The sequence below is a fragment of the Buteo buteo genome, chromosome 10 (genome assembly GCF_964188355.1).
Source record: "Buteo buteo chromosome 10, bButBut1.hap1.1, whole genome shotgun sequence".
In the NCBI taxonomy this organism is placed as follows: Eukaryota; Metazoa; Chordata; class Aves; order Accipitriformes; family Accipitridae; genus Buteo; species Buteo buteo.
In genome coordinates, this window is record NC_134180.1 from 115,386 (window position 1) to 138,555 (window position 23,170).

The following is a 23,170-nucleotide window of genomic DNA, read 5'->3' on the forward strand; positions in this document are numbered from 1 at the left end:
TATTGCAACTAGTACTGGCTACTCCCAGTCATGTGACAAGTCACAGACCACCTGGAAGCAGCTTTCACATCAATAATGTGCTTTGTCTGACAGAGGTACTCCCTCCTCAGCTAGCTTGAAGACAAGTGCTTGGATTTTTTAATTTTTTTTTTTAAGTCTTGTTGGCTTGTTTTGAATTAGATGGCATTCACCTTCAAGACTAATTCAGCTTCAGAAGAATCTGTTTAGTTAGCAAACTTGGCAGCTTTAGAACAGGTGCTATACCTCAGCATATGGCCATCACTTCATTACAATTGATCCATGATCTCTGCTGATGCCTCTGATCACTGGTAAGACAGAAAGCAATTATTGCAGTCTGTATGCTAAAACCAACCCAAATACAAATGGAAGTTCCAAAGCCTTTTATTGTAGCCCTTGCATGGCTGAGCTGCCCTCTAGAGGGATGGACTATGCATCATCCCAAAGACAACATAGGATGGAGGGAATCATGAACCCTGGAGAACGTGTTCATTTGACAAGATCCTTCACAAACTTCCAGCCTTCCACAGTGTATTCACAGGCCCTGGTGGGAGCTACAGACAAGGCAGACATGACTGTCTGCACTCCTGCAAGGAAAGCAGAGAAGAATTATCCCAAGAAGACCATCATTCACGCCAAATTTCCTAATGTTATTCTAGCATTGTAGATTTCTTTAAACACAAAGAAAAATCTAGCTCTTATCTCAGAAGCTTTGAAACACACTAAGGCCTGAATGATCCTTGGTTCAAGTACAGCTTTATTGTCTCAACAGCATATGTGACACAGAGAAATTCCAATTTCAGGACCAGTATGAGGGATAGACAATTACAAGACTGAAACGAAGAACTGAGCTAAGTTCCATTTTATTTCTGGCCTTTCCACAGACTCCATGAGTGATGCAGGACGTGTCACGATATTTGTGGACCGTGTTTTCCCACAATTACGTGAAGACTTTTTGCTGCACCATAAAAAAACTATAAATTAACTTACTAGGTATTTATAACATGCTTTGGCCTTCAAGCAAGATCTCTAAAACTCTAATAATAATGGGAATACTCATCCCTTCTGAAAAGTCAGAGGCTGATTTCAGACATACAAGCATCTGAAAAGTTTATAAACTCTTCAATCTTTAACCAAAGGTTCACCTTTCTTAAAAATAAGACATCATTTATTTTTATGCTCTACTTTTTTATGCTCTACTGATCGCTACCGGTGCTGATGAACTCACTGGTACCTAAAGTCTACCTATTTATTGTGGTGGCCACAGGCCTCCCCAAACACTTCACCGAAACATTCAATCTTAGATTGTAGGATAGCATAGGCATGCCTGTCTTGGGGCACAGGTGGGCAGCAAGCTTTGTAGGTAAAAGAAACACCAGCTCCTCTGGTTAGAAAAGGCAGACAGGTTTATGGGCACACATCCTCCTCCTTATTTCACAGTTGGAACAAGAAATTAAGTCCAAAGTCACTCAGTGTGCTAGTGGTAAAACCTGGAGCAGAATACACTTTAGTCCCAGTCCCAATGCTTCTTACACCAGACTGTAACATCTATCACCTCCTTCTCAATCATTCAATTTAGGAGGACAGTATTGAAACAAGACTGGTAGAAGCTACATCACTCTTGGCCCCTTGCTCCTTCCACAGTTTGGTGAGAAGTTACTTTACCTTTATTCCAGGAATCAGAGGGGGAAAAGTCGAATTTTGGAGTGGGTGGGAGCTAGAAAGAGAAAGAGAGAGAAGATATCAGCACTTAAGGGACTTTGCTTATAACAGGATTCACATCACCTTGGAGAAGCCTCTTGACCTCAGATCTCAAAGATACTTAGGTGCCTACTCTCTGTAAGTCTCAAAAGGGATCAGACACGAGGCTTGAAGTCTGGACTTTGCTCTTTCCCCCAGTATAAAGTAGGGGCAGAAGGCAGTACTTAACATTTGGGTGCTCCTGAAAAATCATCTCCACGGCTGTCTCCTTACAGTGATCTATTAGTTTAGAATAGTCTCTAGTATGAAAAATGCTTTTCAAACTTCCAGCAAAGGCTTCTCCTGTTCTGAGGATTTTAAAAAATAAGAATTCCTTAAAGAGAAGGGCCTCTTCAGCCAATTTAAATTCAACTTGACGAACTGTTAGCAGCTTGAGAAACTGGGAAAAGAATCTTTTTGTTAATTCTTTAAAAGCATATAAGATCCTTCAAAAGAAGCTTGGAAATACCACTACATAGTGAAATATCTCCCAGAGCATGCTTGCAATCCCCTCCTTGACCCTGCATAGGCTAGTTACCCCTTCTCCTTTGAAATAACATCTGTGAGCAATGTGTCTCCCCTAAATTTAAAATTTTATAATAAAATTTATAAATTTAATTTAAATTTATAAAATTTTATCCTCCTTCCATTTTAATCCTCTTAAAAATATTCTTAATGTGAAATCCGGTTCCAACAGCAAAACTCCTGCCAGCATCACTGGAACCAGAATATCACCCCAGTGTTTTCTCCTCCTCATTCAGAGAATGTTTTTGTTTTGCTGACTGTGTTCATCTGAACAGTACTTACCTCCCAGCCTATGTACCTTGTCCACTCTTGGATAGCTGGAGGCAGTGCTGCTTGAGCTTTTTTGAGGGCTTCAGCACCTTGTGTGCCACTGCCCAGCAGCCCCTGATCATATACCACATATACAGCAGCTCCAGCCAGGCCTCCTTTGATGACAAACCTGAAAGAATCAAAAGCAGCAACATTTCAGTTCATGTTATGACTATCAATGCATCTCTCTCAGTAGGTTGTGACCATCAAAAGGAATGGTCTGAGGGTCACAAATACTCCACTGTAATGTCTTATTACAGACAGAAAGCAGCAGACAAGTATCTAGCTACCTTCCTTTTCTTCCTAGGCCAACTATTCCCTGTCAGCCCCTTGAAACCATACCCATTCACATTTTATCAGTGACAGTTTTCAATAAAAAATGAGAAAGTGTCAAACACCTCAGAGTATGTGCCACTTTTTAAAGTCTGAGAATCATGGGCATATACCTTTGATAAAAGGAACTATAGGATTTTGCAGTGTGTAAGACATCCATGTTAATGATGTGGTTCTTGCTGTTTTGTTAATAAGTAATCTGATTAATCTGACACACACCAATATCTTGTTAAGCTCATTATAATTCGGTTAACACCTGGCCATGCCTGTTCCTGCATTGCCTAGGCTTTTAAGGTTTCCCAGTAGACTCTATGGTGTGCAAACACTAGTTTTACAGCTGTAGTGGCAACCTGCAAAGTGGAAGACAGGAAGAGAATATTTGACCTTTGTTTACTTTTTCATTATAGACAAGAGATCTGGGGAGACTGCCTTTTTCAACTTTACAGGGCAGAGAGTTGCTTCCCATTTAAAAAAGCCAAAAAGCTATCGCACACCTAGGCAAATAAAAGAACAGCCAACCAAACAAAAAGCTGCCAGATAGCAGTACTGCAGCAGTAGAACATAAGCTAGATACAGCCTCTGAGAGAAGCAAGAGAGAATCAATACTTCAATCCATGTATTCACAAGTATTTTGGGAAAAGGCACCCTTCCACACCTTCTCCCTTCGAGCGGGCTGTACGTCCAGATCGGAAAGTGTTCCCTCAGCAAACAAGCGCCCTTGGGCGGCATTCCCCGGTTTTATTTGACGCATCCACGCTCGCCACGAGAACACTGCCAGACGCCTGCCAGGCGTTTGGAGGCACACCGAGAAGCTGCCGGATGGAGGCCAAGCCTGGCACGGGGCCAGACGAGGCCGAGGGTGCAGCGCTGCAAGGCCAGGCGCCGCCAGGCCGAGCCGGGCCGGCCGGGGCCCTGGCCACAGGCCCGCGAGAAGTCGGGGGAGACACTCCGCGCGGGGGCACAGGGGTCGCGGGCCGCGCGGTGCATGCGGGGGGAGGGCGAGCGCTCGGGCCGAGCTCTCCGGGCGGGGGGGGGGGAGCGCGGGCGCAGGGACTCACTTGACGGCGGGGAAGAGCCTGGCGGCCATGACTGCGGCAGGGGCGGCGCGCTCGGCCGCGCGCCGCGGGGACCTTCGGGAGCAGGTCACGTGGTCGGGGAGCGCGGCGGGCTCCGGCCGTCCCCGTCCCCGTCCCCGTCCCCTGCGCGGCGCGGTCGCCTCGACGGTTGCCGTGGCAGCCGGGCCGGCGCCGAGGCGGTCACGGGGCGGCTCAGGGGGACGCCGGCGCCGCCGCCGCGGGACGCAGGGGCCGGCCGCGCGCGCAGGTAGGTCGGGCCCCGCGGGCGGGGCTCGTGGGGGTCCGGGCTAGCAGGCGGGCGGGCACCCCGCGTTCAGTGGCTCCGCGAGCCTCTCTGTGGTGAGCCCCTCCGCGCCGAGGGCGGCTCTCGAGTCGGCCGGGCACGTCGCCCTGCCTTTTGCGGGAATGTCCCCGTCGCCGGTTCTTCGTGCTGTATCGCGACATGCCGGTAGACGGTGTCTTGCCGCTCTTCGCATCTGGACGGAAGCTCGGCCGGGGCTTCAGCCCCAAGGCTCGCGACAAGGCTCCATCCTACCGACTCTGCTGCTTCGTTTGCGTTGTGCAGTAGGAAGTGCCGGTTATCCTGCGGTACGGCTTTTTGCGGTGAATGTCATCAGCTATGAGCGTAATAATTCTTTAATTAATTAAACGTTCTGTAAGGTTAGACAGGAGGGGTTTTTTCTCCTGTAGACGAGGGAGAACTTGTGTTGTATAAAGGCTGACTCTGAGTTCAGAGAGCTGTGGGAATTGCCAGTGAAAGATCTTTTTCTTAGAATCAGATGTCTCTTTCTTCTATTTCTCTCTCTCTTTTTTTTTTGTAATTAATAGAGCTCCTAATGTTTTAGGTTTTCTACATACTTACATAAAATTTGGCCAAAACAAGGCCAGCTGCTGCTGTGGGTGCCTGCTGTGCTCTGAAACCATCACAATTCTCAGTACAAGCATCTGTTTCTCACTTTTTTCTTAATCCTAAGAAAATCCAGACATATTCAAAACAGAAGGTACTTGTTGTTTTATCCACCTTTAAGTAAATATTAGATGGTCTGAACTGCTGACATTCAGCTGACCTGGATCCCCTGTTTGTAATAGGGGAGTAGAAATAGATACAATGAATAGAAATAGAAAATACGTGTTGTGTTGTCAAATCACGTTATGCTTTTTAACTTAAAACCCTTGAGTTCCAAATCTACCTGGTAACTTCTCAACTTCAAGAATATCTACTATATTGTCTCAGAATCTTCGAGCTACTGAGGTTCATATTTGTTCCCATTTTTCCCTTTTATCTTCTCCAGGCCTCAGTCCTACAAACTCTGCTCTCCGTGATCATCTCTGTACCCTGGGTAAGACTGTTAATTTCATTATCTCGCTAAGTATTAGCCACATCCTGATATGCTGTCGTCCCCCCCCACAAAAAAGCTAGTTTTAAAGACGTTTGCAGAACTGTGGAAGTTGACAAAGTGAATTTTGCAGAAGACAGCTTCTGGAACTACTGCAAAATTTCTTTTTAATTCCTCCTATAGTCACTGTATCTAACTGCTTCTGGCTACTAAAGAATTTGTAAAGACAGAAAAACTCAGAAAATACAGAGAAGTAGTACTGGCTAATGATGCTCAGCTTGGTAAGTGAATGCTATTAGTATCAGTAAGTTTTGATACTGACTTAAGTTTTGAAGTTTCCTTTTGCAAGACAAGTTCTAAAGAAGGAGAAGCACAGAAATAAATCCCTCACCTTTTTCCCTGCCTTGTACCCTGTTTTACATACGGCAGGCATGTATAATTCCCAAAGCATGGAAAAGCACATCTAAATGTAATTTGTCAGCATGGTTTCAAATCTGTTTTAAATTTTTTTGACAGCTGCAGATAATGTATTATTTCGGGAAAGAGATAATAATTTCATTAGTTTTGCATTTCACATTTGATGTGGTTTTACATCAAATGTATCTGTGAGAATCTGAAATAGAATGCAGCAATACAAAATGCAGAAGGCTTTTACTGTAAAATGAGACTTTCAAGTCATGGTTTAAATGAGGAATTCATGCTGACTCCACAAGTTTCTCTGGAGTGTTCCATTAGGGACAGACATTTTAAAATAATTCCCCCAGTCCAGTTCATTTAAGACAGACTGAATGCCAGACCATCTGTCCTGGAGCAAATGAAAGGCTGAGAAAACAGTTGAACAAGGCAGGAAGATAGATGTGATGATTTCTTGAGCTTTCTCCAGACCTGTTTTCTGCCCTCTTTGGATCCCTTCTTCTCGTACGAGGGCAGGTTTCATTGTCTTCAGGCCTGCAGCTTTACATTTTCTCATCCTGCCAGGGTTACTTCCTCTGAACACAGAGTTGCACTGCTTGGCACAGCCAAGCCCTAACCTTTCTTGGGCAAATGCAAACCATTCACAGGACTGTGGTGCGCCCTCCCTTCAACAGGGAAACAGCAACTTCTTTGCAGCTTATCAAAGTGTTGATTGTTCATGTCCTCCCTATCTTTCATTCTTGACAAAGGTGACTTTGGCTCCCAGTGGAGAGACTTCTCAGGTGGAGGCTCAGTTCTACACAGTGCCTCTCTTACATGCAAGACAGAAAAGGCCTTTACATGCCTCTTGCAGATTGGCTTCCAGCATCAGAGGAAGACATTTACAGTATTTTGGCTGGACTGCTCATCTTCAAGACTTCACTTTGTTCTTCACAAGGTGGTGGGGTATGAAGCCAATTGGAAAAGTGCTTTGTGCTACAGGGATCATAGCTGGGCTCCTAGCTTTCTTCTGGAAAGACACTTTTAACCCAGGTAGGTTCACCACGGGGGTCATTCCAAACTGGAATATAAGTCACGCAAGAGAAGAGGTTGAATTTGCAAACTCTAACTGGTGGTCTCATTCATGCCCGTAGTCTTACCAGAGTTGGTGGTCATAAAGCAATGCTTCATTCCCAGAAATAAAGAGAAGCTTGAAACAAAGAGGAAGACAAAATGGTCTAACAGCATTTACAACGGATCCTGCTGTCTATGTGGCGAAAAAATGACATGCACTTTGCCACTGACTTTCTCTTTTTTGTTTTGATTGCAAACTGCTTGGGGTCAAGAACCATCTCTGTAGATGTGCAGTGCCCAGCACAAGAGGGCTGACATGTCTCCAACTGATGGCAAAGAATAAATGATATGCAGAAGGCCCAGAGCCTGGTTTATGTTGTACAGCTTTTTATAATGTGAAAATCAACTTCATCCTTGAAAGATACTGGTCTAGGAACACAGGCAAAAGGCGTGTGACACAGCTAGCTTGCATAATTATATCGTTGTTCCCTGGCAGTGATAGCCTAGGCATAACGTCCACAACAAACACGCAGTAATAAAACAATGCACCTCTTGGGCAGCTGGGCCTGGGGGTTGTTCCATGGCAGCTGAGCCATGCCAGCTGCATGATTTTATCCATTATCCAACTTCATGGAAGAATGCTGAGCTGGGGAGGAGGGATGGGAATGGTGAAGCAAGGCTTGGCTGTTTGGTTTCTAGCATGCCAGCTGCTGTCTTGAGTGAAGTGGGTCAGACTGAGCCTCCTGCTCCATGACTGAAGTATGAACCTGGGTGTTGTCAGGATGGAGGAGGGAACTGGCTGTTGCATGTTAGGCCAAGCTGACTGCCTTGTGCTGGAGCTTGTTGAGCTAGCCAAGCTTTCCTGCGACCCAGGCCAAAACAGATCAATATGGCTGGCTACTTGACACGAGGTGGCTGATGACTAACCTTTTTGTTGTAGGCACTCGTCAGAAGGGGAAAATAACTCATTCTTCAAAGATTAGGTGATTTTTTTATTATTTTCAGTCTAGCAAGAATTGGAAGGCATTGTTAATCTCATGGCTTCTTCAGGTCAGTCCTGCCTCTTCTAGGTTTGGAGAAGCATCAAGACTTTTGGGCACTTCCACTGGGCACTTACACGCACGTTTCTACTTTAGAGCTCTGCCATTAGTTAAGGGCAGCTCCTCTGCTGCTTCCTTCACTTAATTCTGTATCTTTTATTCTCTTTCCCAAAAATAAGAGAGCTTGTCTGGTGCCCGTGTTCTCCTGACTGGAGCCAGTGCTGGGATTGGAGAGCAGATGGCATATCATTATGCCAAATTTGGTGCTGAAATTGTTTTGACTGCAAGGAGGGAAGCTGTGCTGCAGAAGGTAGGAACTTCCTTGTATGAGGGAAGACATAAGAGATTTGGACTCTTACCAAAAAACCCAACAACAACAGTTTAGCTGTTGTCAAGTTAGCATGCAGTTAGCATGTTAAGTTAGCCAACAGTTAGCATGATAAATTTTCCTTCAGAACTGTTGTTGAGCAGAAACAGCTTAGTTACTTTTGAAATTCTTTCCACTTGTGTAGAGAGATGGAACGTGCCAGTGACATGTTTTGAGCCTGATTTGCTGGCAGTGTCCTGTGCCATTCTTCTCTGTAACTGATCTCCCGGATGGGCTACTTTGTGTTGCCATACACCAGTGCCTGCTGCAATATGCCTGGTTTTTCTTACCAGAAGGCAGTAACCACTGCATACTGAGGAGGTGTAACCCAGAAGGGAGCTTGGCCTGTACAGCAGGATGCATATACACTGCCTGAACTTTTTACTGCCTGAACATTTACACAAGGAAATGGTATGAAGCTGTGTCAGGGAAAGTTCAGATTGGACATTAGGATAACATTCTTATGTTCTTATGTTATTCTTATGAGGGCGGTCAGTCACTGGAACAGGCTCCCCAGGGAGAAGTGGTCACAGCACCAAGCCTGTTCATGGAGTGTCTGGACAATGCTCTTAGTCATATGGTTTTAGCTTTAGGTAGTCCTGCAAGGAGCAGGTAGTTGGACTTGATGATCCTTATGGGTCCCTTCCAACTTGAGAGATTCTATGATTCTATGAACTACAATGCCTGTGCGATATTGTGCAGCTTTTCAGAGTCCAAACAGTTCTATTTGTAGCTGTTTTGTTAAAGACTCAAACCTTTTTGTAGGTTAAACAATTTTTGACCACCTTGAATAGATGAGACTGCTTTATCTGTAGTTTATAAAAATGAGACAATATTTAGAGAAGGTATCTCTTAAACTGTGGGGACAGGTGACTTACAAGGAAAGTTCTTCACCATGAAATGGCGCAAAAGGAGAGTTGAGGACAGTGAGCATAAGAATAGTTCCTAATGCCTGGAAGGTGTTATTTCAGCAAATAGCTAAACTGTGTATCATTACTGGGGACCTTCACATACTCAACATAGCAAAGGAACTATGAAAGATGAATACTGCTAGAGCCTTACCAAGTATTTTGGAACAAAAAGAAGAACGTAATGTAAAGCATAAGCCTTATTCCAGAAGAGTTCTTCTGAATAAGACTGTCTTTTTCAGGTGAATCTTGATCCCTTTCCAAGGTCGACTGAATCTGCATACTGCTAGGAGTTACCTCTATTTAAGTGTCTGGTTAAACAAAGTCTGGATGCAAAATGAGCTCTCCATGGGCTGAATAGCAGTAGACTTAAAGTGTGTCTCTGTCCAGAATTGACTCTCACTGATAGTAGTATGGGGAAAAAACAGTGCCTTACAGTGCACTAATTTCTATTCTTTCCCCCCGCCACTCCATATTGTTTAATCTTTGGGTATGTGTTATTCTTCAAGGTGGTGGAGAAATGCCTGACGCTTGGAGCAAAGAAAATATTTTATATCCCTGCAGATATGTCTTCCCCTTCAGAGCCTGAAAAGGTGGTTCAGTTTGCTGTCCAAAAGCTGGGTAAGCATCATGGGCATCTCTTTGGCCTTCAGGTATATAGGCATATATAGTTCTCATTCCAGTAGGAGCTTCCTGCTTCAGTTTCCCCATGTTCCTCACCGAGGGGGATGTTTAGGACAGGAGGGTGTGCAGTTTGTAAATACCAATGTGGATGTGGCCATCTTTTTAGCTGCCTTTCATGGGGAGGGCATGTCTTTTGCTAGAGGAGAAAAGTATGCAGAAAGTACTTGCTCGTAGTACTTCACTAAAGCCACAACCCATAGCAACAGCTGCAGTACCTCACCTGTCACAGGGTACTACATGTATACACATTTGCCATATGTGAGCAGGTACCAGCTGCACATGCCCAACCCTGAACATAGTGCCTTGTGTTGAGAGAGGCAGAAACTGGGAGGTCTGAAAGCAGTGACCTGCCCCTGTAGCAAAGCTCAGTCCAAGACTGTATAGAAGGGGCAGGTGGTCTTATTTTAACCAGAACTGATTCACAGTACTCCCACTCTCATGCATTCGCATTCACTCATTCTTTAGTACTCACAAGCAACAAAATGTGTATCACCAAGTACCTTGACCAAGATTACTTGTGATACAAAGGACAAGGGATGCCCACTGTTCAGTCCTCACTGTGTCTTCCGGGTTCTTGGTGACCATGTGCTGCTTTTTGATTGTCTTTTGTGCCCCGTAGGAGTTAAGTGATTATGATCTTTTGTCTCTCCGTCGTGCCTCATTTGGGTCAGACTGTCATTAGGCAGCATTTTCTATTATACTCACTGTCCTTTTGTCCATTATTTGAGTTTCTTAATTACTTCATTATGGTCTTGGTTTTCCTCATATGGGTGTCTTAAGAAACTGTGTGTAAGTGTGCTGTGATCTGGATGACCTGCCAGTCCAGCAGCCATCGATTCATACCTTTCTTTTAAACCTTCTGCTGTTCCTGCTGATACATTCCCATACCAATCATAATTTTTCTGCTACAAATTTGTATACTTATAACTTCGAAAACAGAGTGTACCACCAGAACTAAGTTCCAAGTCTGCACTACCTTGAAACATCATTTCAGAGAGCTGCCATCAAAGAACAGCTTTCCTTCAAATTCTACCCTTGAGGAGCAAGCAAAGCTGCTCCCAGATGGACGTATTTCATGTATCTTTATGGTAAAGCACTTTCTAGCCTTCTGAGGGAGCGGTTCAGCCCTCCTGCTGGCATTTCCGAGTTCAATCATTTGTTACTGGTTAGAGGATGGCCCCTTTGTTTGACTGCTTTTTCTCCTGCACACAGGGGGATTGGATTACCTGGTGTTGAATCACATTGGTGTGACCCATTTCCAGATGTGGGCTGGAGATGTGGAATACACCCGCTGGCTCATGCAGGTGAGGTTTCCCAGCAGGAAGAGCTCACCTGGAACTGGGTGAGTCTGGCTTCTCCTGGGACAGCTTTGGGAAGCTCAAAAGCAAATTCAAGTTTATGGCAATGGTTGAGAACAAACCTTTTATTTCATTCATGTTTCAAGTCAAATGGTTTGGAGGCTTTGTTACTAGACAGGTGTTTTGCTCAGTTGTTGTATATGTGTGCAGACGAATGTCTGGGAAGAACTTCACTTCTCTCTTTCCTTCTGTCCTTCTTATCTCCTGTTAGTCCAGGACTGCTAGGGATTGATGGGTAGTTACAGGCAGTTGTGCAATGTATGTCTAGTTTAGGAAGGCCAGTAGGTGAGGAGCAAGCATTTCCTACTCATCTATAGCAAGTACATGTGTCATTGCAGAACACAATAAGGTTGTTTGAAATGGTGTTTGCCATTTGAGTCTCTGCTCACAGTTTCAGAGTTTTCCTGTAGAATCACCTTGGTACCAGGTTTCAGGACCATGGAGGAGATAAGCTGTGTTCTTGATTCAGTCTTCTTAGGTCAGGCGAGTGATATTAGTTCTATTTCATGTTGGAAGGAGCGGAGAGTAGGGAACTTGGGATCACAGGTAAGAAATTTCCTACAAGTTAGAGAGCAGTCAAGCTCAGAAGAGATGCTAAATGTTACACTTCGTTGTAGTCTGAGCTCAGTCAAGAGGAACTTAAAAGAGGAACATGATTGTCCCTTGTCAAGAAATCTGTATGTTAAAGCCCAGGAATAACCTTTGGTCTGACTCTCCTCCATTGGTTTTTCTGGAATCTGAAAGAGTGATGGATGCAATGTTTGTCCCCATCTTCGCAGAGATTATTCTTTTTTCTTGATGTTTGAAAAAGCAAATCCAAGCCATGCTCCTTTCCATTTCTGACCACTGTATTGGCTTTTTGGCTCATGCTGACCTTCTCTCCAAACCCTCTTGCTTCTTCCATGTCTACTTCTATCATTCCAGGTGAATTTCTTCAGTTATGTGGCACTCGCAACAGCAGCTCTTCCCACCCTGGAGAAGAATAAAGGTTCTCTGGTGGTTGTTTCTTCCCTCACAGGTTAGTGTCTTTAACTGGCATAAGTGCGGGCCTTCTGGAAACAATGGTTCCCAGCACATCTTGTTTCTCTGTGTACTTCAACCTCTCAACACATTTTCAAGCTGTGCGTTTTATAGTGGCAAGCAGGACCATGGCTGGCTAGCCTTCTTGTTTTCTGGAAGACCTTCTCTGTGTTGCACCATTTTGCATTCCCTTGGAACTTCGCTCTTCACTCACCATGTGCCCAGATCTGCTTGTTTGGCTCATGTCCCTCACAGCCAGGCCCACCTCTCCTGCATTTCTGACTCAGCATTGAAACCATCCTGCCACTCTAAGGCCTTCTGGCTTTGGCCAGCCTGAATAGCAGGCTGCTGAGTAGTTGCAACTACTGTACTGGATGGAAAGGCAGGAGAAAGTCTTCAGCATGTACTCAAGGGATTTGCATCACCATACACAAGTTCAGACTGCAGTTCATCCCTGTCTTGTAACGTAATGTGCCTTGCTGTCAGGGAAATGTCATGGCCAGATGCACCAGCATGTGATCCAGTCTGTATGTTTGCATGTGATGGGGGAGGGGAAGGCTGCAGGTAGACCATGACAGTGGGCTTTTTAGGCCAGTATGTGACCTGGTTACTGTGTAAGTCAAAAGAAATTTCCTCCCCTTATCCACATATGTGGTGGCTCTTGTGCTGGGATGTGTTCACACAAAGTGGTATCATTTTCTAAGTGCCCGCATGTGACTAGAAATAGAGGGAAACTCATCTGAACATAACATGGGTTGATGCAGGATGGCAAAGCCTCTGTCTTTGCCCAGATTCCCGCTCCATGTCACCATCCTCCTTACAGCCACTTTCCTGGTGTTTTCCATTGTCTCCTTTTCCTTTCCAGGGAAAATACCCACTCCCTTCACCACTTCTTATTCTGCCACCAAGTTTGCACTGGATGGTTTCTTCAGCTCACTGCGCCATGAACTCATCATGCAGAACAGAAATGTCTCTGTCACACTGTGCATCCTGGGCCTGATTGATACTGATACAGCATTAGAGAATACCAGGTGTGTATTTGGAGGAGGACGTAGGAGTCTGGGAGGGAGTGTGTCTGCAGGAACATGTCTCTTCTTGAAAGCATGCAAAAAATGCACAACTGTGTTTAAGATGGTGTGCGCATCTGTTTGGATGTGCAAGAAGACTAATGGGAAGAGTGCATCTGCTTGGGTACATCACGGGGGCTGTGCATGTACACCTCAGCATAGAACATGAGCATGCAGAAACCTGTGGTAGTTGGTCAGCACAGTTAAAACCACACCAAGGATTGACTGGCTTTGAGTGATCCTCTGACTGTTTCTTTCCAGGGGCAAAGTGCACCTAACCGCTTTTCCTGCTCCTGAAGCTGCTCTCGCCATCATCCGGGGGGGTGCCACACGGGTGCAGGAGGTTTTCTACCCATGGTGGCTGCAGTATATGTGTTGCCTCTGGGTTTTGTTCCCCAATGACCGGGACCAGGTTTTACGGAGTTACTATAACTACAGCAGTCCTTAAGGGACACCCAGTCTCAGTCTTCTCTCCCACCCTACATCCCTTCTAATCACATTGCCCCATCCCACCAAGCATCCCATTCAACCATTGGTGTCAAGCAGGAGCAGGACAGCAGTGGTGGCAAAGTAACCTTAGGTCTTTTAATAAGACTCGTCTTAGTCTCCCTCTCATCCTGCTTCAGCCACAGTTCTGATATTTCTACCCGTCAGTCACTGTGTCTTAGCCTTCCACCCATCTCCCCTCCTTCAGCCTCACGTCTGCTTTTACTGCTTCCAGTCTTCGCTCAACTCCAGCTTTAACCTCTGTCTGTACAGGATGTCCCGGAATGTCTGTACATTCCTGGGACATCCTGCTCCACTGCTTCATTGTTTTGTGTATTCTGTGAACTTTCTTGCTTCCTATGAATAGAATTTTAATCTCTATTTTAATAAAACTATTTTGGTTTATGTGTTGGTGTTACCTGTTGATGCTTCCTCTGTGAAGGAAGGCTGGTGACCTGGCTTCTGTGTGCACAGGCCTGTTGGTAGACATTTGCTGACTGCACTGGACCTGTTAAATCAGCTCTTCCTTGCTGTAAATGTCAAGATGGGTTGATGATTCCTGCACTGAACAGGAGAAAGAATGTAAAGGGCATTTATCCCTAACACATAATTCCTATGGATATGTGTCATGGCTTGCAAGTTCTAGCAGCTAAGAAAAAGCAGTGTCTGCTTGAATACTCCTGGGCTGGGGATGGATAAAAGATCCTATGTGGGGTCTTTGGTGTCTGAGAGGATGGTTATTTTGTGTGTTGTTCCCGTCCACAATGCATGAATCCTGAAGGAACTTTAAGTAGCTTTGAAAGCTGAACATTTTGTAGAAACTGGTTAACAAGTTTGGAATTTATTGGAACAGCCAAGTATTGCTTAAAAAACAGGCTTGTCTAGGGGATATAGAACTAAAATGGAGTGTGGAGAGCCTTGCCAACTGCAATCCTTCTTCAATTATAGCTGGTCTTCTCCAAGGAGAAGAAAAAAAAGCAGGTTGAGGGGTACATTCTGGCTCGTGAGAGCTGGCTTCCTGGGGAAGGGTCACTGCATGCCCCCCTCCTTTGCTCTGTTGCTAGCTAGGTGCTTGACAAAGTACACTCTTGTTCTGAACTAATATAAAAACTTGTGTACCTCCAAGAGATGTCACTGCAGCTTGAGTTCTATTCTTGTTACTAGAAATGGTGTGTGGCACCTCTAGTCACAAGTACATTTTATTCACATCATAGAACAGACACCAGCTGAGTTTTCCTTCCTCTCTCCTTGCCATTGACTGGATTTTGACAAGACAAAGCTTTCTATGGAGCTGTGTGAAAATAAGAACTCACCGCAATCTCGAGTTTGAACTTGCCCCTTCTAAAACACACACCTGCTTGCTTCTCATGACAGTTTGCAGTATACACCTTGGCTCAGTCACTGCAGAATTGAGTTGGTGCAGGGGCAAGGAGGCATCAAAAACTGAGGTAGTCTTAGATTTCATTCTGTGCTCATATTCTGCTTTTCTCCAGGACCATTAAATAGGGGCTTATATATAGGAAGAAATTTATGTATTTATATTTATTTATAGGAAGAAAGCCCGAGGGAAACTGGTGCTTTTATAGGAGGGGCTGAAACATGGGCATGGCAAACAGAGTTGCTTCTCTACCAACCACTAGCGTGTTCCTCACCTTCAGGGCAGAGACGATGAGTCTGTGCATTTGCTTTCTTTTTTCCTGGTTCTGTGCATAGCACCAGATGGGCTGGGCTTTGGTTCTCGATTGATTGATTTCCATCAAGGTGCTGTTGAGAGAACCAGTTTTGTTCTCTCAGGCGTGAACAGAGTACACAAGGGCTTAAAAGATACCTGGTATCTGCACACAAGAGCTGTGACTGGTTTGTGTTTAGCTCTGCTGGAGCCTGGCTGCTGAACTAACTCATTGCAATTGGGCTAATATAACAAACTTGCATTTTGGGGATCATATGCTGAAGACTGGAATAAAAATCCACAACCTTCTTAGAGACACGGGGACGCCGTGTGGTGTTCAGAGTAAGCCAGGGTTGTATTCTGTAGGACTCAGGCTCTGTCATCCATCCCCCTATGAAATTCTTTTTAACTGACTACACAGATGATCTGCCGAATGGAAAGAGACTTTCGTTGTCCCAGGCCTTTGGTGATTGTCTTCAAGTGTAAGCATTATCTAAAAGCAGGTGCAACTAACACATGAAGTAAAACCCCAGTTACTTAGCAAGTAGAACTTTTATTAAATAAATTTAAGATTTTTTTTGACCAGAATGAGGAATTTGACATTGACGAAGCTTGTATCACACCTGTAACATTGTACAGTCACATCAGTAACTGTGATGGAAGAAACTGTAAATGCTTGTTTTAAACCAGCTTGACCTAGAATTTCCAAAGTCCTTTTTTTCCCATTTTGCATTTGTTGGTCTCTTTTTTTGTTTGTTTGGTTTTGTTTTGTTTTGTTCAAAATTAGATTAAGTTTAAACTTCATGAAATTACTTGTAGCAGAAATAAAGTACATTATACAAATCACGTACATAATAGATGTTAAGTATAAAAATGGTATTTACAGTAAGTAAACATGGACTATAGAAACACACGTACTCACACAGCTTCACCCATCTCAAACTCTCAGCTTCAGATACAGAGGGGTGGTTGAGGAGATGAAGGTACTTAAAGAACTGTGCCACAAACATCTGAATAAAGGGAAACTGGAGGAGGATGAGAATTGGCTGAGGTTCCCTGAAGTCCCCATATCTCGCTTCAGTATCAATTGCATCAATCTTTCTCCACCAACCCTCTGTTCATGTTTGAACGCAGATAGATACACACACCACACACACACACACACACACACAGGAATGTTCTTGGTACCTTATCAAACTGGAATATTGAAACTTATCATTCAGAAGGTTTGTAGGGTTGGTTTGTTTTGTTTTTCTTTCCTTTCCTTGTTTTGGTAGAAACTTAAAGAGACTGTTTCAAGTTGTTAAAGGGATATGCCTTGTCAGTATGACACCCCCCCCCTTACCCCCAGGGGATATTTGTTAAATCAAGCTCTGAACTATGTTCTGTACTTAAGTGTATGTGTATATAACTGTATCTGTACATGCTGCATAATGCATAATCTGTCCCTTGGAGGGGGTGGTGGGAAAAAAACAGAATGGCAATCCTCTTTCATCACACTATCCTTGATGTCTGCTTGGGAAAGCTTTGCAGAGTGTAAGAAAGGGGTGAGTCCTCTTGCGAAATTCAGATGGAGAAAATGTCCCATTTCGTCTGGGAATCGGAACTGCCCGCTAACCAGCATTAGGTTACTTCCGATATGTGGAGGCAGTGTGTAGCCCCTGGGAGGCTTCTGTCACTCTGTTTTGGAGATAGCATCTGCTCACACTCTCTTATCTTCTCTTGCCTTGATCAAGAAAATGCTCCATTACCATTGAGAGCTACGAAATACAGATCTGTGCCACGTATGGGGAGGCAGTACAGCTCCTGTAGGTAAAGGGACTGGTTTCCTGTGCTTTCAGCCTAATTGAGTACTCAGGCTAGGCTTTGGCACCAAACTCCAGGAGCTCTGTCTGCAAAAGCCCTTGGGAAAGGTAAGACTGAGAGCTCTTGAGATCCTTAACCAGGCTGGTGCTAAGGTTGGTGGATGAGTGACTCGAGCTGAGCAGCTGGCTGTGCCCTAATCCTGGAGGTATGTAATTCTCTTTCTCCTTGCTTCTTGGTAATGTTGAGTAGAGAGATGCACACGCTCTCTCTCTCTCTTGCTGTGTCCATCCAAGCATCCTCTCAAAATGTTCAGGCCTATCTGCAGTGCTTGCTGAGAGGACACTGTTGCAAAGACAAACCCTTAACTTCCAATCCCTCTTGCAAGGAGTCAGTCTCTAAATGGAAAAGTTTGGTCCTGTGAGCCACTTTAAAGAAAAATAGAGACTGTGTATATATATATATATATATATTTTTTTTTTTTTTTTTTTTTTTTTTTTTTGTATTTATCTATGAAAGGGCCAGGAGACAGGGCAGGAGGGAGGGAGGGATGGAGCTAAGTTTCGATACATCACTGCAGTAACCTAGAGACACACCAGTGGGTTTTCTTGGTCCATGTCCTCCAGGCATACCCCGAGAGGAAGAGCTTCAGGTCCCCAGGGGCTGCTGGTGTTCTGGTCCCTTTGCTATGCACCACATTAGCAGCAAATATGTGAGTCCGTCGTGGCAAGAATCTTCCTGCTGGGCAGATATTGAGCCTTCTCTTTAATTGCATGTTTTGGGAAGGAGGGCAGAAGGAGGATGGGGTGGGTAGGTGGGGAGCAGAGGAAGGAAAGGGGTGGTGTCAAAAGAGTTGATAAATTTACTGGCCTCTGTAAATCAACCTGAAGCAGAAATTCTTCCTCTGGACTTTCCCTTCACCTGAATAGAAAGGGAGGAGGGAGGGAATTGGGAGATTAGGAGGACATCTATGCAAACCTCAGGCTTTGAGTTGCTGTTGCTTAAACATGGAGGAAGATGACCCCAATTAGAAGGGACCAAGATAGGCCTTCCTTGCTCCCAGTCTGTGGCCGGTAGGAGCTAGCTCTTTGACAGGCAGCTCTCATGTCAGGTAGTTCTTCTGTGGGCCTTCAGGGCATCACCTTTTCTCTGCTTTTCTGTGATCCTTGTGAATCATGGGATTGTCCCTTCTTACCCTGGACAGCATTCTCTGCAGACTAATTTCAGGGCACATGTAACAACTGAAAACAAAACTACTGAGTTTTAAAAACCTTTCTAGGAAGACGAACGCTTTTTGGGAACGGCCAGAAAGTAGACTGAAACCTTGCTTAGACCACAGGCAGGTAATTTGAACCCATCTGCCTGTCAGGGCACTGAGTGTACAAATGGGCCTTAATGGCCTTGACCAGCCTCACATGTGGCTTCTGTCCACATTCCCTGCCCATGGGTCTAGGAGTCTCATTACAGCTCAGGCCTGGGCCTTCAGTCCTTGTCTGATCTACATTGTGAAAGTGTCAGTCTCCACCTGTCCATGGACTTGTCCTGTCCATGGATCTTATTATCTGGACTCAAACCCTTGGATTGTCTTCCCACCTTGATGTTGGATCTGTTTAGTCTTCTCATTATAGACCTGCCTGGCAATCACTGGACTATGTCTGACCCTGTTTACCTTCACCAGCCCTGATCCTGAGCTTGACCTGCAGATTGACTCTCTGGCTTGGCCTTGGGCCTGCCTCATTGCCACAAACTCGCCTGATGATCTACACTCTTGGTTGAACCTGTTCTTCGTCTCCAGGCCTGCCTTGGTCACCTTGCTCTGGTGCTGGGGCTGGGCCCTGGCAAGCAAGGCCTCTGCCCTGTTAGCTGTGTTACTGCATTCATCTCCTGGCTTCCCACCCCGTAGGAGCAGCCAGACCTTGCTGCCCACTGACACTGGCCAGCACTGTCTAGGAACGGTGCTGTGATGGTGCCAGCTTTACCTGTGCTGCAGAAGTGACTCCTGCTTGCTCGCTGCCATCAGTAGGGATGGTTAGCATCCTTGGGTCGTTTTAACTGGACCTTCAAACGTTTTGTGCCAATCTGGAAGCCATTCATGGCCTGGATAGCAGTCTGTGCACTGGATGGGTTGTCAAAGCTTACAAAACCTGAAGGACAGGACACAGGCGTGGATAATAATGGCACTGTTGGTGCCATGCCCAATGCACGAGTGTCCTTGTTATCCATCATGCTTCCCTTGCCCACTGGTGTCAGCACTCACCAAAACACTTGCTCTGGTTGGTGGCACGATCCATGAATACCTTGGAGGAAATGATATTGCCAAAGGGCAGGAACATCTGCATCAACTCATTGTCTCCAAACTCCTGAGGGAGATGGTAGATGAAGAGATTGCAGCCTTCAGGACCTGCAGGCATGGGGGCAAGGGGGAGGGACAAAACAGAGAGCCCCCAAAGGGAAGGGGAAGAGAAAGGGGCTCAACTCAGAGCACAGCACTGGATGAGAACCCCAGTACTGCCTCCTTCTGTCTTGACCTCCCCTTGCTTGTCTCCCTCAGTCACTGGTCCAGGAAGGGTTCTGAGGGCTCTCTAAGAGCAGCTGGGAGGCAATATGCAGAGCTAGAGTTTCTGAAGAGCAGATTCACTTTCACAGCTTGCCCAGTTCACATGTGGGGTGCTGGACACAACAACTCTTGTGAGTGTCTGCGTGCTGTTGTGCTGGAAGGAAATTAATTAGCTGAGGTGACAGCTCCTTGTTCATAGTTCTCCCAGTTCTAGGAGAGCAGCAGACACTGCTTTGTGAAAGCTGCTGCTCTAGCATTCCCTGCCCACAGCTGTGCAGTGGTTGCCTTCAGACGATAAGCCACAGCCCCAACTGGAAATCTCCTGGATTGGCATACACAATTTATGGGCTAACGTGGTCCTGCCCACTCCTTCACTTGCTCCCTGTGAGCCTGATGAGCACAAGGAGCTGTTCCCTTGCTGACACCTGCTATACAAAGCAGAAGCAGACAGCAAATGCCTTTGCCTCCAAATCCTGTCCAGGCCAGTTTGGAAATAAGCTGAAAAACAAACTCATGAGGCTAGGAAGGCTAAAGACAGAGGACAGTATGTTGGAGAGGCTGGTTTGACTAGTACCAGTGTGGTTCTGGCATCAGTAAAGATGGGGAGGAAGTCCTCTTTGCTGCTGCCTGTGTAGGGAAGGTGCTCACTCTATAACCGTTTGGTGTCAAAGCTTGGTGTTCTAGTGCTTGTTGTCCCCTTTTTACCTGGCAGCATCTGGCCAGGGATGAGATCAGAAAGTTTGCATGACAAGCATTCTCCAAACCCTTCCAGTCCACTCACTGCAAAGACACGGTTGGTTCTGTAACCCAGCCCCAATATTAAAAATTAGAGTGGACAAAGATTAGTGCCATCTCCTCTTCATTGGTTCTGTGGTGCAGAAGACGAGCTACACATATTGCCCCCACCCCACCGCTGCCAGACACAGACATTCCCACCCTGATCCTCACCTTCTCGTTGCTGCTGCTGCAGGATGGGAGGTGGCTGAGGGATGCTCTGAGCAATGGGGGTGATGGCAGTTGGATACACAGCTGTACTCCAAGGAGACAGAACAAACTGTTTACCCGAGGATCTATCTGGTCAGCCACACAAGGGCCTGAGGGAGACAAGGGAAGCTGGTACCTGCATACTGCTGAACTCCTGTGAAGGCTGGGTGCAAAGTCTCTGCTACTGAAGGGCTCTGGGCTGCAGAGAAGAACATAATCAGAAGCACAGGAAAGGGAATCATGCATGTATTCTCTCTGTCTCTCTTTCCCCACCCCCCACCCCCCTGCCAAGTGAGTCTCAGTGCCTGGCTGGTAGGGAGCTAGAAAAAGTGTTCTGTGTGGGAAATCCAGAAAAGAGAAGCTAACTGCAGTTCCTGAGGTCTCTGGATGGCTTTTTTTCCTGCTCTCCGTACCCGAGTATGGCACAAGGCCATTGGTGTAAACTGTTTCCAAGGTTGGATGCCCATTTGGGAATGGTACCACTCCAGTGAAGCCATTTGAAATGGGTGCCACCAGTCCCGGCATGCCTGCTGTTCCCAGGAGAGGCGGTGAATGTAGCCCTGTAGAGCAAGAAGAGATGACATCCCATGAGAGTCGAGGTCCTGCAAAACCTGCACTCCCTCCTTCCATCTGCCTGGTTAAGACTGCTGCGTGTGAAGCTATTATGTCTTCTAGTTGGCACGTGGGGGTGACAGACTAGTGCTGGAGCCTTCACAAAATTAGAGGCAGCACTAGTGACAAGTGTGTGCAGCATTGCTAGCCCTGGCTGCTGCCAGAGCTTTGGGATGGAACATTTTTAATCCAGGTTTGTACAGCACCTAGCATCATACAGCCCTGTTCTTGACAGGTGTTGAAAGCCAATATGCATTATTGCCAATATTATTACTGTGGGATGAGGATAATGAATAATAGGACTGCTGTACTCAGAGTGAGGTGCAATCCTGGGAACCTGGTCCTTCTTTACTACATCAAAGGGAAAAAGTGCAGCAGAGAGGAACAGCAGTAGGGCAAGAGAATGTGTGTTGAACACGTGAGGGTGTCAGGGAGGTTGCAGAAATTTGCACAGAACTAGGGACTCCTGTCCTCGGAGGCTGCATTGTTAGAAAAGAGCGGCCTAATCCAGATGCTGAGCCCAGAGGGATGTGGGAACTGTTTTACCTGTATGAGCACCGTGCTGGGGCAGGAGGTTCATCGGTAGTGAAGGACTTGCTGCATCCTGGCCCACACCAGGCCCTCACCTGATGTTGGTGCAATAGGAGTGGCTGGCAGCCCATTGAGACTGACGGCACCGATCTGTTGGATGTGGCAAGGGGAAAAGGCGACGCCTGGGCTCAGGTAGCTGCCGTGCGAGGTGGAGAGAACCGTTGTCTGCTGCTGCATCAGCTGCAAGGCAGGACCACGCAGTCAGGGCCCCATGCTGACCAGGGCTTCGCGCCACTTAGGGCCTTGCGCTGCCCAGGGCTCTCGCTCCGCTCGGGGCCACGTACGGCTCAGCGGCTCGCTCCGCTCGCCCCAGGCCCCGCGCCGCTGGGGGCCTCCCGCCATTAGGGCCCCACCGCAGCCGCGGGCGCCGCTCGGGGAGGCTGCGCAGGCCAGGTGGGCCTCGGCCTTCCCCTGCCGCTGCCTGTGGCCGGGGGCGGGCCGGAGCTGCGGCCTCGCCACCTCCCGCAGCCGCCGCTGGGGGTCGCCGGGCTCCCGCTGCCTGCCCCGGAGCTTCCCGCGACTCGGCGGCACCTGCCGGGGGCGGGCTGCGGCGTCGCCGTCCTCTGAAGCCCCGCGCCCCGCCCGGGTGCGGGCCCCCGAGGAGGGCCTGGAGCTCCCCGCGGCCACGCCCGCCCGCGAGGGCTGCCGGCCAGGCCACGCGTGGAAGCCGCCGAGAGCGGCGCACAGCTTCCTGCCCTGCAGCCGGGGGACACGGCTAGGCGAGCACCCTCCGCAAAGCCAGGGCCGCAGCCGTGCAGCCTTCCACCCACCCTCGCCCTCCCGGCAAGCCAGCAGCCTTGAGGGGTCTTCGCTCACTCAGCTATGCGCCAGCCCATCGGGATGGGCCGTTCCTGCTCAGAGAGCTCCTGCAGCGGGGAGGGGGGCAGGGAAAGGGGTATGCTCCTGGCACCCAGCAGCACCCTCTCACTACAGGCCCTACTGCTCTGTCAGACGCTGCAACGACACTTCCTCCCAGCCACAGCGCCTTCTCTGAGCGCTGCCACTTCTCCTGGGACAGTGCCAGGTATTAAATAACACAGCTTTCCCTTGAGGAGCAGGGTCCAAATCCCTCTCCTTTTGCCCAGCCTCAACAAGGAGACCGCGCTGCTGGGAGACACACGGAGCTCATTCTGGTACGTGCACCCTGCCGTACAACCAGGTGTCCATCCAGGCCCAGCTCTCGTGGCATGCTTTGCCGTCTGAGGTCTGCCCCATGATC

At 47.0% G+C, this 23,170-nt stretch overlaps 3 protein-coding genes across 10 annotated transcripts in view; 1 reads left to right on the plus strand and 2 right to left on the minus strand.

Annotated features, from left to right (window-relative positions):
- Positions 1-386: 386 nt before the first annotated feature.
- On the minus strand, positions 387-4,138 carry MICOS13 (mitochondrial contact site and cristae organizing system subunit 13). 2 transcript variants are annotated; one of them, XM_075037665.1, is made up of 4 exons: positions 3,984-4,137; positions 2,566-2,722; positions 1,684-1,735; positions 387-605 (listed from the first exon to the last, which is right to left on the minus strand). In XM_075037665.1, exons 1-4 carry the CDS (start codon positions 4,010-4,012, stop codon positions 508-510), a joined length of 336 nt encoding a protein of 111 aa, XP_074893766.1. In that variant the 5' UTR covers positions 4,013-4,137; the 3' UTR covers positions 387-507. The 2 variants fall into 2 exon arrangements, with proteins under 2 accessions (XP_074893766.1, XP_074893767.1); XM_075037666.1 differs by lacking the exon at positions 387-605 and adding an exon at positions 658-976 and having other exon boundaries at positions 3,984-4,138.
- A 19-nt stretch (positions 4,139-4,157) lies between these two features.
- HSD11B1L (hydroxysteroid 11-beta dehydrogenase 1 like) lies at positions 4,158-14,140 on the plus strand. Of its 4 annotated transcripts, XM_075037661.1 has the most exons (10): positions 4,173-4,248; positions 5,294-5,341; positions 5,522-5,619; positions 6,502-6,784; positions 8,025-8,155; positions 9,630-9,741; positions 11,017-11,108; positions 12,087-12,180; positions 13,048-13,213; positions 13,511-14,140. In XM_075037661.1, the coding sequence occupies exons 3-10, from the start codon at positions 5,605-5,607 to the stop codon at positions 13,695-13,697; spliced, it is 1,080 nt and encodes a 359-aa protein (XP_074893762.1). In that variant the 5' UTR covers positions 4,173-4,248; positions 5,294-5,341; positions 5,522-5,604; the 3' UTR covers positions 13,698-14,140. The 4 variants fall into 4 exon arrangements, with proteins under 4 accessions (XP_074893764.1, XP_074893763.1, XP_074893762.1 ...); XM_075037663.1 differs by lacking the exon at positions 5,522-5,619 and having other exon boundaries at positions 4,158-4,248; positions 6,606-6,784; XM_075037662.1 differs by lacking the exon at positions 5,522-5,619 and having other exon boundaries at positions 4,165-4,248.
- Positions 14,141-17,804: 3,664 nt separating this feature from the next.
- Positions 17,805-23,170, minus strand: part of CELF5 (CUGBP Elav-like family member 5) — a 40,127-nt gene continuing 34,761 nt past the window's right edge. For 2 of the 4 annotated variants that reach the window (XM_075037657.1, XM_075037656.1), the window contains exons 7-13: positions 21,987-22,131; positions 21,162-21,308; positions 20,885-20,947; positions 20,713-20,793; positions 19,465-19,608; positions 19,187-19,351; positions 17,805-18,128 (exon numbers count right to left, since the gene is read on the minus strand). In XM_075037657.1, coding sequence (XP_074893758.1) covers positions 19,224-19,351; positions 19,465-19,608; positions 20,713-20,793; positions 20,885-20,947; positions 21,162-21,308; positions 21,987-22,131 — 708 coding nt within the window. In that variant the 3' untranslated portion in view covers positions 17,805-18,128; positions 19,187-19,223. The remainder of the gene's footprint in view (positions 18,129-19,186; positions 19,352-19,464; positions 19,609-20,712; positions 20,794-20,884; positions 20,948-21,161; positions 21,309-21,986; positions 22,132-23,170) is intronic. The other 2 variants (XR_012651913.1, XM_075037658.1) reach the window with 2 other exon arrangements.